General features: G+C 53.6%; 6 protein-coding genes across 6 annotated transcripts; 3 read left to right on the top strand and 3 right to left on the bottom strand.

Moving 5' to 3' along the window:
- Nucleotides 1-75: 75 nt before the first annotated feature.
- SNOG_06910 (hypothetical protein) lies at nt 76-2508 on the bottom strand (the record flags this gene model as incomplete). The annotated part of the gene is made up of 1 exon (XM_001797219.1): nt 76-2508. One exon carries the CDS (start codon nt 2506-2508, stop codon nt 76-78), a length of 2433 nt encoding a protein of 810 aa, XP_001797271.1.
- A 4216-nt stretch (nt 2509-6724) lies between these two features.
- Nucleotides 6725-7599, bottom strand: SNOG_06909 (hypothetical protein). Its single transcript, XM_001797218.1, has 4 exons — nt 7459-7599; nt 7349-7411; nt 7202-7295; nt 6725-7151 (listed from the first exon to the last, which is right to left on the bottom strand). Exons 1-4 carry the CDS (start codon nt 7546-7548, stop codon nt 6997-6999), a joined length of 402 nt encoding a protein of 133 aa, XP_001797270.1. The 5' UTR covers nt 7549-7599; the 3' UTR covers nt 6725-6996.
- Nucleotides 7600-7987: 388 nt separating this feature from the next.
- Nucleotides 7988-11892, top strand: SNOG_06908 (hypothetical protein; the record flags this gene model as incomplete). Its single annotated transcript, XM_001797217.1, has 5 exons — nt 7988-8461; nt 8549-9520; nt 9558-10608; nt 10729-11289; nt 11334-11892. 5 exons carry the CDS (start codon nt 7988-7990, stop codon nt 11660-11662), a joined length of 3387 nt encoding a protein of 1128 aa, XP_001797269.1. The 3' UTR covers nt 11663-11892.
- Nucleotides 11752-12347, bottom strand: SNOG_06907 (hypothetical protein). Its single transcript, XM_001797216.1, has 2 exons — nt 12274-12347; nt 11752-12221 (listed from the first exon to the last, which is right to left on the bottom strand). Exon 2 carries the CDS (start codon nt 12174-12176, stop codon nt 12024-12026), a length of 153 nt encoding a protein of 50 aa, XP_001797268.1. The 5' UTR covers nt 12177-12221; nt 12274-12347; the 3' UTR covers nt 11752-12023.
- Nucleotides 12348-12598: 251 nt separating this feature from the next.
- Nucleotides 12599-13662, top strand: SNOG_06906 (hypothetical protein; the record flags this gene model as incomplete). The annotated part of the gene is made up of 2 exons (XM_001797215.1): nt 12599-13221; nt 13275-13662. The coding sequence occupies 2 exons, from the start codon at nt 12599-12601 to the stop codon at nt 13660-13662; spliced, it is 1011 nt and encodes a 336-aa protein (XP_001797267.1).
- A 549-nt stretch (nt 13663-14211) lies between these two features.
- On the top strand, nt 14212-14637 carry SNOG_06905 (hypothetical protein; the record flags this gene model as incomplete). Its single annotated transcript, XM_001797214.1, has 2 exons — nt 14212-14282; nt 14463-14637. 2 exons carry the CDS (start codon nt 14212-14214, stop codon nt 14635-14637), a joined length of 246 nt encoding a protein of 81 aa, XP_001797266.1.
- Nucleotides 14638-15036: the final 399 nt, after the last annotated feature.

Genomic DNA, 15036 nt, shown 5'->3' with positions numbered 1-15036 from the left:
GCAAAGGGGTCGCGGAATGCGCGCCTCCAAATGCGCTTGTGTGTATGTGAGATCGTCGGAGCTGTGCCGAGTTCGTTAACGGCCAGTTCCTAGGTTCAGCCATGACATGTCTGACTGTCCATCCTTGGACTTGTTTTGTGCTCCGCCGGGACCGGGGAACATTGTGGATGTGCTTTCATGTCCTAAACGAGGGGCAGGGTAGAAGGAACTTGGCTGGTTGTTCGATGAAGGAGCTGCTGCTGAAGGGTTGGGTCCTGGAAAGAGAGTGACTGTGCTCTCGCGCTCCTGCGGGAGACCAATCCGCGGTGGAGATGGATACATTGAGCTGAATTTACTCTTGGGCATCTCATCAGTCGGGGCAGCTGGCCGGTTCCCTGAAGGGAACATGGTGTTTGAGCTATCGCGATTGTCTGGAATGACAGTGGTTCCTTGGCCTGGGTAGAAAGAACTGAAGTTGCTCTTTGGGTAGAAAGAATCAGTGCCATCAGGGTAGTAAGAGCTAGTGGCGTCGTTCTTGTTGTTATTGTTTGAGTCGAAAACCATGCTGCCAGTGTACGCGCTGCTGGTTCTCTGGTTTTCACCGACAGGCGTCCAACTTTCCACGGGGTCGCGGAAATAGTGTTCATTGTAGCTCACACCGGATCGGGTGCTACCGTTCGAATTGGCGCGACCTAGCTCAGCTTGCATGGGCTGCACTTGGTGGGGCAGTCTCTCTGTCGAGCTTCCAAGCGTTGGGCTCCCACTGGCGACTCTGCTCAGACGCTGTCCGTCGAATGTAGGAATCTGGAGTGGTGCTACATGCTGTGATAGATGCTGGTTGTAGATTCGTGAGTTGGTGTACTGTGATTGACTGACTGTGCTTGTCCGATCCGAAGCGTAGGTTGAGCGATCCGCTTGTACGTTCGCGAGGTTCGTCGCCTCGTTGTTTGCAAAGTAACGACTCCATCCAGAGCTTCGAGAGCGCGGGGTTGATTTGGTCATAGCGGGCACACGGCCAGAGTTCTGTCGCACCATTTTATCGTTTACGGGCTCGGGCTTCAGATCGAACTTTGACAACTCGACAGGATCTGAATATCCTAGTGGACTTGTCTTCTTCATGAGACCCGCGGTGCTAGCATCGCTGGCCATGTTCTTCTTGTGGCCGTTCACACCACGGCCTTGGATAATGGCCAAAGAGGTGTGCGAGTCGTTACCCAAGTTGTAGGGATGGGTCACTTCTGATCCACCAGCTTCCTTCATAAAGTCCGCTCCACGGTCCGCGAAGCTCATGCGATCCTTTTCTACGTAACCTTGGCTTTGCTTGCTCTTGCTCTTCCTGTACTTGAGGCACATGAGTATCAGAATGAGAATAGCGGCAATGCCAAAGATGGTGCCGAGTGTGGCTCCCAGGACTGTCATCATCTTGGCCTTGTTGTCAGGTGCGACTGGCAGTACTGCAGCATCGCCAGATGAGCTCGGAGTAGTGGACGACACGGGTGTTGAGGTTGGCGAACTGGTTGGCGAAGAAGAGGAGCTCACCGAGTTTGAAATGACCTGCTGTCCAGAGAACAATGCCGTGGCATTCATCCACGAATTCTCTTTTGCGTCAAACAATACGATTGGATCAGACTGATTGCCTCCACTGGCAACGGTGAGTCCCTCTTTGGACTGTGCAAGAGAGTAGCCTGAGCGTGCAGAAGTCGGCGCATATGTTGAGTTGTACTCGGGCCAACTGTCCACGGTGACACGCTTCGCTTTTCCAGGAGTTGCGCCGGGAGCAGCAGGAGTGCCATCTTCCTTGATCAGGAGGATGCGATCGACCTTGTTTGGTGTGACGCTCATGTCGAACTTTTCAAGCACCCTACTCTTGCCCTTGCCGGACACCACGGTACATTGGACGGCCTCGGGATTCACGATTGGCTGCTGGAGCGCGACTCCTAGGTCTTGCCAGCCGGTCCCGATGCTGAACTTCCAGAGAGCTGTGTTAGCAGCACCTCCACCAACAAGCAGAGCTGATTCGTCGTCCATGCTGATGAGCATGGGCTTCACTAGCGGCGGTGCGCCATTGGATGGCTGGCTTTCGACGGTGTAAGGCGGGACGGTGGACATGAGAAACGTTTCCGAGGAGGGTCCGTTGGCTCCAGTGGTCTGCGATCCAGAGTAGATGAGGAGCTTCTTCGCCTTCTCAAGATAGACTGCGCCGTGGTTCTGTCGGTTCTGTGTGTTCCAGCTTTCGGCCCGCAACCAATCCCACTTCTTCTCCTTGAATGTGTAGTGCATCAGTCCGGGGTAGTTCCACGTGGAAGTCGTCTCATTGACTGCTCCTCCGACAATATACATCATTCCAGCCGCCTCGGCGTTGACGCAGGCGGCCCCTGACAGCGATATGTCCATGGGCATTGCCGTCCATTCCGCCCCCTCTTCAAGCTTCAGCGACTGGAAACCAGCAGATGAATAAACATAGAGCGTGCCATCGTGGACGACAGAACAGTGGCCGTTCAACGGGAATGTGGGTTCGGAGTAACCCATGTTGAGTGGGGTCGTAAAGTGAGCGGGCGAGCAAGCGCGATGGTGGACTTGGTAAGCCAAGAGAGAAAGCAACGACCGACTATGTCTCTCTAATACATCTCATGACGGGGCAACAGGTGGGCTAGAAGTGAGGGTTCGTTCCGAAGGCCGGGGTGGTGCGCGGCTCCAAGGTGTTAATGGTGTGAACTGTGGTGGAGACAGTGTCAGTGTTGTTAAATGGACATGGAACGCGTGTAGCATACTCGAATCGAAGACAAAATATCGTGGGAAGGCGCGACGGTGTCTCAGGGCAGGCGCGAGTGGGACGGGATTGCGAAGAGAGCGAGGGCGAGACTCTTTCAAAGAGGGAAGGTAGTGTGGTATGGTATTGGTATGGGCCAGGCGGTATACAGCGGAAAGGGAGGACAGGCGACAATGAAGGGCAGCACAGCTCAGCAGTGTGCGGGAGGTCGGAGGTATCGATACTGATACGCGCTGCAGGTGAGGCTGTTCAGGCACTCGGGAGTGACAGCTGAGGAGAGACAGCGGTGCGAGCGAGAGGGAGTCTGGCGGCCGCTGAGAGGGTCCGTCCATTCTTGCGGGTCGTGCAAGGGCGCGCTTCACAGAGGCCTGAGCGCGCACACTCGAACGGGCCAAGCGGCGACGGCACAGGCGAAGCTTGAGGCCATGCAACACGAGGTTGATGGTCAGGGGCGGAGAGTGGGTGGCCTATCGCAGCCCGGGTCGCCCCTCCCTTCATTCGCCCACACCCCTGAGGCTAGTTCGGCGCGGCAGCAGGGCTCCACGGGCAGCCTGCATCGCCAGAAACACACCATCGTCAGAACACTCTCTAGCACGCCCGCCCGTACCACCACGCTTTTGCTGGCGATGCAGCGCACGACAGCTGGCGGCGTGAACCGTGGCCGATGAGAACGCCGCTCGAGCGCCATCGCCCACGCGAGCACTGCTGCAGTGGATGAAGTCATGCCCAACTGTTGGTGTTGTCGCTGTGTCGATCCGTATCTGCTCGTACGTTCCAAGCCCTCTTGAAACTTCAACGGGATGGGGACGGGCAAGGATTTCCGCCATCGCCGCCCCTTCCAACCCCCTCCCGAATCTCGACAGACCGCCTCTCGCTGCCAAACGGGGCATGGTCTATCCGGTATAGGGCAGACGCGTTGCGTGTTGCTATTGCGAATGGGCACGCAGTAGGCATTGCAGCACTGTACCATGAGACGCCCGCGGCCTGCATAGTGTGCTAAGAATGTTCTTTACGGGCGAGGTGCGCTAAAAATCCGACACGATCGTGTATGCATAAAGGCCCAGCACGAGTACGCTGCGCGCAGTAGTGTCTCCCATGCAAGCCCGTCGACTGTCCGGCGAACACTCTTCAAAGCCAGTGAGTAAAGCACTTATCGTCACTTCACGACGCTAGATAAATATTCCGCCGAGCGAGCCGCTACTGGTCAGTCGTCACACCCTCCGTCACGTCGAGGGGAGGGCGATTCGAGAATGTGAAATGTGATGGCATGAACGCAATCAAAGTCCAAGCGCGCGCTCGACAGCCGCTTGGGTGACCGCCCACACCCGCTCTAAAACGGAAACACCGCCCCACCTGGCCACCTCATTGGGCAGGAACACCTGACTCAGCGCACAGAATAGCCACTGCTCACCACTGTCCAGGGACTACACCTGCAACGACCGAGCGAGATCCAAGGAACCAGAAGACTGTCACGCACTGCTAAAATCGATTCCCCACATTCGGATAAGCATGACCGCATCTATACTCTATGGCTAAAGACGTGCCACCCTATCTGGACGCAGAGCACCGACTTCAGCCACGACCGCGTCCCAATGTGCTGTTGATCCATCTCTTCAACTATGCGCCAATTTACCTGACGTAAAAGTCTGGGGTAGGGCAAACTCTCCAGAAACACGGGAATTGGCACCCTCCGACAACTGTTTTCGTGCGTTAGAACGTGCCCAGGGATACCCCAATGTGTCCATTGGATCAGCACAGCATGCTCTCTTCCAGGCAGCCGATCTGCAGTCCGCGAAAGAAGACCCCTACCGACAGCTGTCTTGCACGTGGAGTTTCCCGAAATGTTTTCATGTCTCTGTCTTTTGTGGAGGAGACCACGCGTTGGTTGTAGATCGTGATGCTTCGACGCAATGCTGCATCGGACGTACTGCAAAACGTCTATGACATATGCGCTTCTATTATCGCAACGGTGACCCTGCCATCTTTCCTCCGAGCTTGAAACGGGTTGTTATGGCCTTTGATCTACTCGAAGTCGGGGAATTAATCCAGAGTGGCTAAGAACATTTCTATTTCGAATTTCATGCAACGGGCCGATCTGTTCCAACTCAGGTGCGTGACCAAAGACAAGCACCGGTAGGGTGGACGGTCATTCATGCACCGACAATCACCCGCTTTGACAGCGATGTGGCACATCTTGCAGTACACAAAGAGTTTCAGACAACGGTATCTGTCTTATACTTCCTAAAGTGTAGCTTTATTGCATCGGCTTTGGTAATCAACATCTCCATAGACCTTCCAGGCTGCGCTTTCTCATCAAGGACATGCGGGCAAGACTCAACCGTTGCGACTGCGCATGAATACCATGTACGCATTTAGCCAACTCTGCAGTGCCATGCAAAAACGTCGCCGTTCCCTCAACACATTCTATCTCGAGCACCATCTGTCGAGCTGATTGAGCAACACTCTTTTCCAGTCTGATCGAAGGCGGACCAAAATAATCAGGCAAGCGTGCTTCACGTCTTCCAATTTCAGAAACAGTTCCACGAACACATGCAAACACTCCATCAATACCACCCAGTGCGATCCTAGCTCTCCACGCCAGATTTATAACTCTGCAACCACTCAGGTCTCGCGCGTGTAAGCTTCCGTCCAGATTGGGTGCGGCATTGATTCCTTCCGGTTCGCACCGCATCGAGGTTGACATGCCTGATTGGCGATAGTCATATGTCAGGATGCTAAGCGTTGGCAGAACTCTGCGACAAACCATGAACGTGAGCATTCGGAGTTCGAGTTTGATCTCCAGTAGAACTTGCGATGCACACGATGTCCTCTTGTCTCGGATTCTCGGTCCTTCATGTGGATGGGACGAATAACATTTCGATGACTTAGGCTGTTAGACAATAAACGTTGAAATTTTATGAAAACTAACTTTACTTGAACGTATGTACTACGGTGTTTGGTCTCGCAGAAGAACGTACGGCTTGTACATGCTATCCAGAACTTACTGCACCGTTGGAGGAGGTGACACTTGCGATCGACCTCGATAAGCCATCGAATCCATCTCTACAGCCAATACTCGGCTCACCGTGATAAGCAAGATTCTCAATGACGACGTGTTCGAGCTCCATCAGCTGCCACTTACATACCTGACATATTCCATCGTGTAAGTCGACACCCGCATGCCAGCCACAACCACATTCCAGAACGCACCCTATGTCGCCCACGAGCATTTGGAATCGCATCCACCCGCACCGACGTCACCCCAGCCCTATCTCGATCCCCACCTTCCATCTCAACCACGTAAACCTCGTCAAACCAAACTCAGGTCGAGATTCCAGGTCTAGGTCGCACCGCGCTAATTCGGCTCCTTTAACCGAAGAAGTCTTCGACATCAACTGTAGGTTTCTCGATATGCATGACCGTAGTCGCAGCACGTGGCGATGGTAGCGGTGCGCTAGAATATTCTCGACTGCTAGAGGCGTTGCGGCTTGTCCATGTCAAGGCGATAAGGTTTGAGAGGTATAAGTCAGTGTGTTGCAGATGGGCTGAAACACAAGTCCATGGTATTAGCGGGCGTCTTGGTGGCGGGGAATTCTTCTCGAACGCGCGACGGAACGTGGGTGGAAGAAATGGCGCGCCAATCATGGGTGGGAGAGGATATGGCTAGATTTTGATGGGGAGTTTGTGGTCACATGGGATCTGGAGATGAGTATTGAGGGGGGAATGATTTTGCATTTTGACTTAGCGTGAAAGGTGCACGATATGTGCTTGAGTTCAAGACATGTATCTCACCGTCAAACCATCCCCTTCATTGGTAGTCTCGAAGGCGGTCTGCAGGCGAGCAATGACAGTAGTCATTGTGTTTTCAATCTGCGCTAGTCGTATAACTCTTCCTGGCCATTTGTTGGGCCGGTGAGCAGATATTCTAGCGGGATGGGTGGGAGCGACGTCACGCAAATGGGCATCACAGCGGAAGGAGGAGTAACAGTTCCATTCATTGCCGTACTCCGTATCCTTCATGGTATCATCTCATAAGAAAAAGCCTTCGACAGAGCCGGATGATGGCAAGTCCATTGTTCGAGCTAGAAGCCGGTGTAACGCCCTGCTTTTTTTCATGCGCGTATCGCATGCCCAGACCGTGAACCGAAGATATGCATTCCGTCTACTCGTTGCGAAAAGGGATAGCTCGTGCTGACCCCGGACGTCAAAGCCGTGGAGTATCGTCAAGTGTCGAAATCGTCCACCGCTTAAGCCTGCTGCTTCTTCTTCTTCTCCTCACGGCCGTTGCTCTTGCGCTCCAGGATCTTCTCTCGGTCCTTGTCAAGCTTGAGCTTGGTGACGACGACCTTGGATGGGGCGAGGGGGATGGGAACCGATTGGCCGTTGGACTTCTCGCGGACGACTGTATCACTGGTGAGTACCATGCCTTCCATCTGAGAGGGAAATACGCACTGCCATTAACGTGGATGCAGTACTTGAGGCGGTAGACAGAGGTGACCTTGCCCTCACGTCCCTTGTTGGAGCCGCGGACGACCATGATCTCGTCCTGCGAACAGTTAGCACACAATGGCGACTGGGTATGAGAGAAGAGGTACTTACATCCTTGCGGATGGGAATGCTGCGCACACCGTGCTTTTCGCGAAGCTCCTTACTCAGAGGCGCCTGAAGATGTTAGAACAAGCCATACAAGATGTTCTTCGTCTTCATACGCTCATGATGACCCGACGCACACTACTCGGCGCAGAGAAATGCGCCTTTCGCGACTTGCGGCGAGAGCTTGCTACAATTGACCTGGCCATTGCTGCTGTGAAATCGAGGTTGTCGGGTTAGTAGGGGAAAAGTCGTCGTGGAAATGTGCAAAATTGACCGGCAGTGCTATCGCTCGCTTGTGGGTGGGGCGGAGGAACAGTTTTGCCGATGCAGCGGCGCGTGCAGGCCATGCACGGACTATACATCAAGCGCCGCTCCGAGGCCTGTCGCATACCGAACGCGTGCACCAGCAACTCGACGATCCTGGTAACGCCGCTACCAAACTGCACAAGCACGCGTCGCAAACACTGACCTGGCGTATTGGTCGCGTTCCACTAATCTGACCGCCACCATCTCTTCTCTCGAACGCGCCGCCACCTGTCATACACTCCACCCTGCCGTCCGGGGTTTTGCGATCTTCATGTGTTCAATCGGAATAAGCGGTATAGCGACATCCAAAGGACGGTATGATCTGTAAACGACGTCAGGATGTCGTCAAACGAATACAACCCATACAATTACCCATACCAACAGAGCTCTGCTCAACAGTACTCGGCATATCAGACCGCGCCCGCCTCTAACAATGTCCCGCAACCGTCGCGCCACTATCAACAACCTGCAACGACACAGGCCAATGACTACATGTCATACCAAGGACACACTCACGGTGGACAGAGCAATGGCTATGGCGCACCGGGGCAAGACAACTCATGGAAAGGCAGCATTTATGGGGGCAGCCGGGAAACCACGAGAGGCGCTGCAGAAGTGCTGCGTAACATGAGCAACACCTCGTACACGCCCAACAGCACAAGCGTGACCCCATCAAGCTTCACTGCGGCGAACAACACCACTGCGCAGACCTCGCAATTCTACACAGGCTCTTCCCATTCACCACGAATGCAGCCACAATCGACCCATACTTCTCAGTCCACCTATGGCCAGTCTCAGCCTCGACCCCCAAGCGTGAATACAAATCCTCCACAACGGACTGCGAATAGAGGCTTACCCTCGCCAGCCACTGCGGCTGGCTATCCTTCACAGAGAGCACAGACTATCTACAACCAGCAACAGCAGCGGTCCGCAAGCCCGGCCCAACTTCAATACAATAACAGCTCCGCTGCTGCAGTGACTTCTTCGAGGGACGCCGCGATGACAGCTGCTGCGTCACAGCAGTTTACAGACTATGATCGTCGGCAGCTAGCGAGTGTGGAAGCTTCGCGCTCAAATCAGATAGCCACACCGTCCACTTCTTACAACTATGCCAGCACTTCAACAATTGCTCAACCCGGTCCCATTGAGCCTCCACCGTCCAGTGCTGCCGAGACCTACGCTGGTCAAGGCTCCACGGTAGACCCGATGGCTATCTACGATCCGTGGCCCGAGTACCAGCGAAAGCAAGAACTCATACGCGCTCAAAAGGCTATTGAAGATGCAGCACGCGCCGAGGATGAGCGTACAGCAGAAGAAGCTCGAAAGGCAGGAGAGGCAAAGGACGAAGAGCGGAGGCGTCTAGAAGCGCGGACTGCCGCACTTCAATCCACGCAGAAGTTAAAGAAGACACAAAAGCAGCAGCAAAGTTCGGCTGAAGCCAGTTCCGCCGCCCCAGATGCAGATCCAGCTACTGGCGATGCTCTCGAGGCGGAAATTCGTGCAATGATGGCAAAGATGCGCGAATTGAACAGTAAAGACCCGGCTCTTCTTGCGCGTATATGGGAGGAGGAGCGAAGAGCTAAAGCAGCGCCGAAGTCACCAACAGTTCAGAACAAACCCACTACACAGGCGAACTCCGCTGCCCCAGCTCAATCTTCTCAAGCAAACACACCACAGGTTGCCAATCAGAGAAGAAAGGCAGCGCCCAAAGAAGCTTCGTTCACAAATGCAGCCAAACCGGCAACGCCCATACCAGCTCCAGTTGCACCCATGAGCACACCAGCTCAGGCCTCTACTGCACGTCCTGGTAACACGATCTGGCCGCTTGAGAAGAGAAATCACCTAGCTGATGCAGCTGCGAAATACCTCCAGGTCCAGAACCCAGCCGCCCTTGTGGATGCATCCCAAGATACTCAGCATGTTGAACAGCAACCCTTCCTATATTGAGCTCTGTGCACAACTGGAGCAATCCGGCCTCAAACTCGATCGTGCAGCGTTTGCAAAGAATCTGCTTACCGCAGTACCTGATGTGAACTCAACGGGTCGCAAGGCAGCACCGCCGCAGCCAACACCAGTGTACCGTCCTCAGGTACCTGCTGCGGTTATGAAGAAGGAAATCGCAACGCCCGGAGCTGCCAGCCCAGCTTTTACACCTGCCGTCGCGTCTTCTACAAACAGGTCGTCCTATCCACCATTCCCCGACAGTGCCTCCCCTGCTCCCACGCCCGCTCCTGTCGCTGAAATGATTCCGATCAAACCAGAGTTGAAAACACCTGCAAACAAGGAGGAAGCGGCCAGGAAACGCAACATTTCAGAGCTGATTGACATGACGTTGCTGTCGGATGATGAAGATATGGGCCCTCCCCCGAAGCGGCTCAACTCAGACGCTATGCACTCCTATGGTTCCCCACATGCTCATATTGAGGATGCTATGGTTGTCGATAGTGAACCTGTGGTCAATAACTTCCCGATAGCCAATATCCCGGCCCGGACAGTTCCCCAGTCGACTCAACAGCCGGCACCTCCATCGGTGCATGTTCCGGAGCTTCGGCACGTGGCTGTCGCCGAAGCCTTGCAGAAAAAGAATGCACTTCGTAGGAACAACTACAATCCGGCTACGATTGCGCGAGATGTGCTTCTTGCTTGCGGCAGGCATCCATCTGAGCGGCAGCTGAATCAGCACCTGGAGGTTTTGAGAACAACTCTGCCGGTTACTTATGAAAGCGATCTAAGTACGATCAGATGGGACATACTGGATCCCGGAACTCCGCCTCCTGGATATTTCAAGGACAGTGTACAGGCTCTGACAGAAGATGCCGATGACGAGGAGGATTCTGAAGATGAATATGGAGAGGCGCGCCCGCGGGCTCAATCAAACGCGATTGGCGGTGAGAGTGGGGTACAGGCAAGGGTCCAAGCCTTACCTGAAGGAATCAACCCGTTTAAGCAGAAGAAGCGTGGTCGGCCACCGCGACACTCACTTCCCAACCCCACCGGGCCTGTTCCATTTACACCTAAGCGATCACCGAGTGCCGCCAATATGAGTGCTAGCGCTCCACGACCGAGCACAGCAAGCGTAGGGTACAGCGCCTTCCGTTCTGCTACAGAGTATGGACCGGATGGACAGCCTCTGCCTAAGAAGAGAGGCCGCCCAGTAGGTTGGAGAAAGGCCATCCATGGCTCGGTCGCTGCTCAGTCCAAGCCTGCAGCGAATGGCCATACGGGATCTGCCAATAAGCATCAGCCTTCCCAGCCAAGTAGTTTACGACATGTCAACACTGGAAGGGAAGAGCCTATACGCATCAACTCACGCTCGCCGAGTGTTGCCAATCGCGTTGCCCGCTATCAGTCATACAAGTGCAAGTGGCAGAACTGCACTGCTGACCTCCACAACCTAGAGACTTTGAAGAAGCATGTTTTCAAGGTGCACCGAAAGGAAACGCTTCGGAACACTCTGGAATGCCTGTGGGGCGATTGCGGCAAGGAGGTGACCAACTACGATCCCAACACAAACATGCGAATTGAGAAGCACACACCTCACTCTTTCGATCTTGAGAGCAACTGGCGCAATCACGTACAAGAGACTCACTTTGACCCGCTCTCATGGGAACTCGGTGACGGACCAGCCAGTGGTCTTTCGGGTAACGAAGATTAAGTTTCTCATGAAGCATCCATAGTCTAACAGAAAATGTAGAGGCGCATGACTCGGAAGCTTATCTGAGCGATGCTCAGGGCCGACCTGTGACACCGCGCATCAGAGCTGATCCTGATTGCGTCAATATGTATCAGTCAACATTGCAGGCTCCTGCGTCTGGTCCGCGTGGACGTGGTCGCCCACCAAAGAGCAGCCAAGAACAAGAAGCGCGCGAGGCGCAGGCCCGCTTGGTCTCGCAGAAGAGGCGCATTGGACCAGGCATGGATAGGGGAGGCGCAACGCTCGTTAACGATAAGCGTCGGAAAGGTTTCATCGATAACAACGGAGTAGAGGAGGAGTTGGTCGACGCAGAAGAATAGGCAGGAAAGATGTGCATTAAATTCTTGGGCTCAATTGGTCAACACCATCCGCATGTGGCTGACAGGGTCTTTGAGATATGCGCTTCTTTGTTTTACCATGCATATACCCTTAGTAAGGAGGTCTGAAAGACTTGATACGAGCAGCTTCACGCAGGTAATTTGGCTAGGAGCCAGAGTTGCTGCATTGGTGTAATGACTGATCTTCCACCCTTTCCAATTCAATTGTCCTCCATGTGTGCGCCTGAACTCCGTGCTGTATAGCATGCTTATGGTGATTGAAGTTTCCCGAACATGAAACTGCTCTTCTCGGCCAGCTTATGAATCAACGCGCTTCGTATCGTACACGCGTCGACCATGACATCTAGCTTCTTGCCTTTCCAGCCGCAACCTTGGGCTTCTCCGCAGCAGCGTGCTCTTCTGAGTTGACCTCAAGAAAGTGATATAGGACGATAAGGAGCATAGCTGCGCTTCCGAGGAAGATGGCGAGCGAGTAGAGTTGGCTGTCGGTAATCATTGTGGGTGTGGCTGCGCGTCCTGGATATGTGTGTTTGGGAGTTTGCTACCAATTCGTTAGCATGTACAATGGGTACAAGCATGCTTTTAGAACTCACAATAGGCACTGACGTAAATGCTTTAGTCGACAGGAGAAGAGGAATCAATTGTGTGTGGTGCGATGCGATTCGTGGATGCGCTCACGTCGAGGCCACCTTGAGCTTCGGAAAGCCGGGCGAGTAAGAGCGGGCTCGAGCGCAGTGCCTCCGCCACCAAGGATCTTTCCCGTTCCACCCCACACATCGTCATTCTCACTTTGACACACACAGCCCTGCCAATAATCACCACCAACCCCACCAGGCACCGTTTGGTCTTCACGACCGGCTACCTGAATATCCGAATACTCCACTCACACACACTCATTTAGCATCTCTATCCGCCAAAATGCCACCAAAAGGCAAGGGCGAGCAGCCCAAGGTGAAGAAGGTCGCCGTCGACAAGACCTTTGGTATGAAAAATAAAAAGGGAGGAGCCGCACAAAGACAGATCAAGCAAATCAACGCCACAACCGCCGCAGGAGGTACCCCCGAGCAGAAGCGCAAGGAAGCCGAAAAGCTGCAGAAGGAAAAGGAAAAGCTGGCAGCCGAAGCCGCCCGCAAGGAGGTCGCCGATCTTTTCAAGCCTGTGCAAATACAGAAAGTACCATTTGGCGTGGACCCGAAGACTATTCTCTGCCAGTTCTTCAAGAAGGGCAATTGCGAAAAGGGCAAGAAATGCAAGTTCTCACACGACCTCAATGTCGAGCGCAAGACCGAGAAGAGGAGTTTGTACACGGACAACCGAGACAAGGAAGAGGAAGAGGAGGCCAAGAAGAAGGAGACCAATACGGAGTGGGATGAGGAAAAGCTGCGGAGTGTCGTGCTGAGCAAGCACGGAAACCCTAAGACGACCACGGACAAGGTGTGCAAGTACTTTATTCAGGCAATCGAGGACCAGAAGTACGGTTGGTTCTGGACGTGTCCTAATGGTGGAGACGATTGCAAGTATAAGCACTCGCTACCACCTGGGTAAGTCGCAAAATATCCAATAGTTCAAAGACTGGACGCTAACTTTTCAACAGATTCGTTATCAAGACCAAAGAACAACGCGCTGCCGAGAAGGCCCTTATGGCCAATTCGCCAATGGCAACTCTCACTCTCGAAGACTTCCTCGAGTCCGAACGCCACAAGCTCACCGGCAAACTCACGCCCGTCACCGAAGAAACCTTCGCGAAGTGGAAGCTGGACCGTATAAGCAAGAAGCAGGCCGAGGAGGAGGCCAAGAAGATGAAGGAGGCGACTGGTCGTGCCATGTTCGAGAAGGGTGACTGGCAAGACAGCGACGCAGACAGCGACGATGAGGACGCGAGCTGGAACATCGACGCCATGCGCAGGGAGACCGAAGCTGCCAGAGCAAGGAAGGAAGAGGAGCGCATGGCTGCAACATTGGGCGAAGTCACGATTTCTTGAGCTACACGTATTCAGAAGGATGGTGGACTCGAGGTTCTGGGCCATACACGCTCACAGTTGCCACACAATGCTGCAAAAGCTTGCGGGGCATGATAGAGACCGGAGGATACAAAATGGCTTGGGCTGGATATTGCTTGTGGCGCATGCATCTGCATATGATCGGACGTCTTTGCGACAATGCATGACATTACTCCTGGTCTAAGTGCTAGACCATCAGGTGTCGGGAGTTCAGGTTTGGTGGATCGCGGAAGGACACGGATAGGACACACTCATGTTTTATATTAGGCTATCTATGACAGAACTGATATATGAATGCATTCTGGGCTTTACTAGACAGGCTACTGTGGTCCATTGCGTTCACTCGTCACTCAGCAACCAATGCATGCAACCTCGTCCCACGCCCAAGCCTGTTTGCTACTTTTTTTTGCAGGCGACGCAGGTGGTCCTTAAGATATATCGCTGGGGATGCTGTTGCTGTCCACCCGTGCGTTTCGAAACTATGCTTCAACACAGCTCTTGGGTATCAATTGGTCTACAGCTACTGAAGACATGTCATCTGTCGCTGTCGCCGAGCTCGCTTGGCTCCGCCAGATGCACATGTTCGCTGTGTTGGAATTAACGTAAGTATTGAGACGGCGAGTTCGGATATAAACTTTGAGCTTCTATAGTCGATAGCTCGCTCATAGGAGTTATCTGTAAGCTCGACGTAGGCAAAGGTGGAAGTGTATATACGGATACTCTATGTTCAAGCTGGAGGCGTACGCGATCTCTTCGGAAGTGTGCTTCTGATGATTTTGAAGGATAATTCACACCAACAATACCGAGGTTCGCTCCAGGCCTCATAATTACGCTCACTTGCCATCACCGTTCGCGGAGCACTCGAGTCCGACTTCTCTTTGGCGCTCATCGCAATATGAGTATCGGTGTCATACATCGTTGCCGAGTCTGAATGCCAGCCCTCAGGATAAAATGTAGGCTTTCGCTCGGGGCAAGACGTGCTCCTAGCCGAAAACACGATTGGCCACGATCCGTCAATCGGTCCGCCTCGCACGAAGTCAAGCAAAATGCTGACGGTCACATTGATCTGGGAAGAATACACGGCAAGTGTAGTGTTTCAAGTGTGGAGAATCGAAGTACCTGATGTCAACTCCGCGTCTTTCTTCCCCCACTTTCCGCGCGCTTCCTGTACACACCTGGGCAGCTCCGGTGGGCCAAAACTGTCTTGGCCGAGAGCTGTTTCAGAAGAGCAGCTCACGTGCTCCAGGGCTGGAAGAGCAAGTCAATGTTGATATGATACACCAGAGATTTGAACGATCAAAGCATTGTAGAGCGCTGTCACTGAACAGATTTATCGAGTGGTTATGCTCGGGTTAA

Source organism: Parastagonospora nodorum (assembly GCF_000146915.1).
Source record: "Parastagonospora nodorum SN15 chromosome Unknown scaffold_10, whole genome shotgun sequence".
In the NCBI taxonomy this organism is placed as follows: Eukaryota; Fungi; Ascomycota; class Dothideomycetes; order Pleosporales; family Phaeosphaeriaceae; genus Parastagonospora; species Parastagonospora nodorum.
The sequence above is the reverse complement of the archived record's forward strand: the minus strand, read 5'-3'. Positions and strand labels throughout refer to the sequence as shown.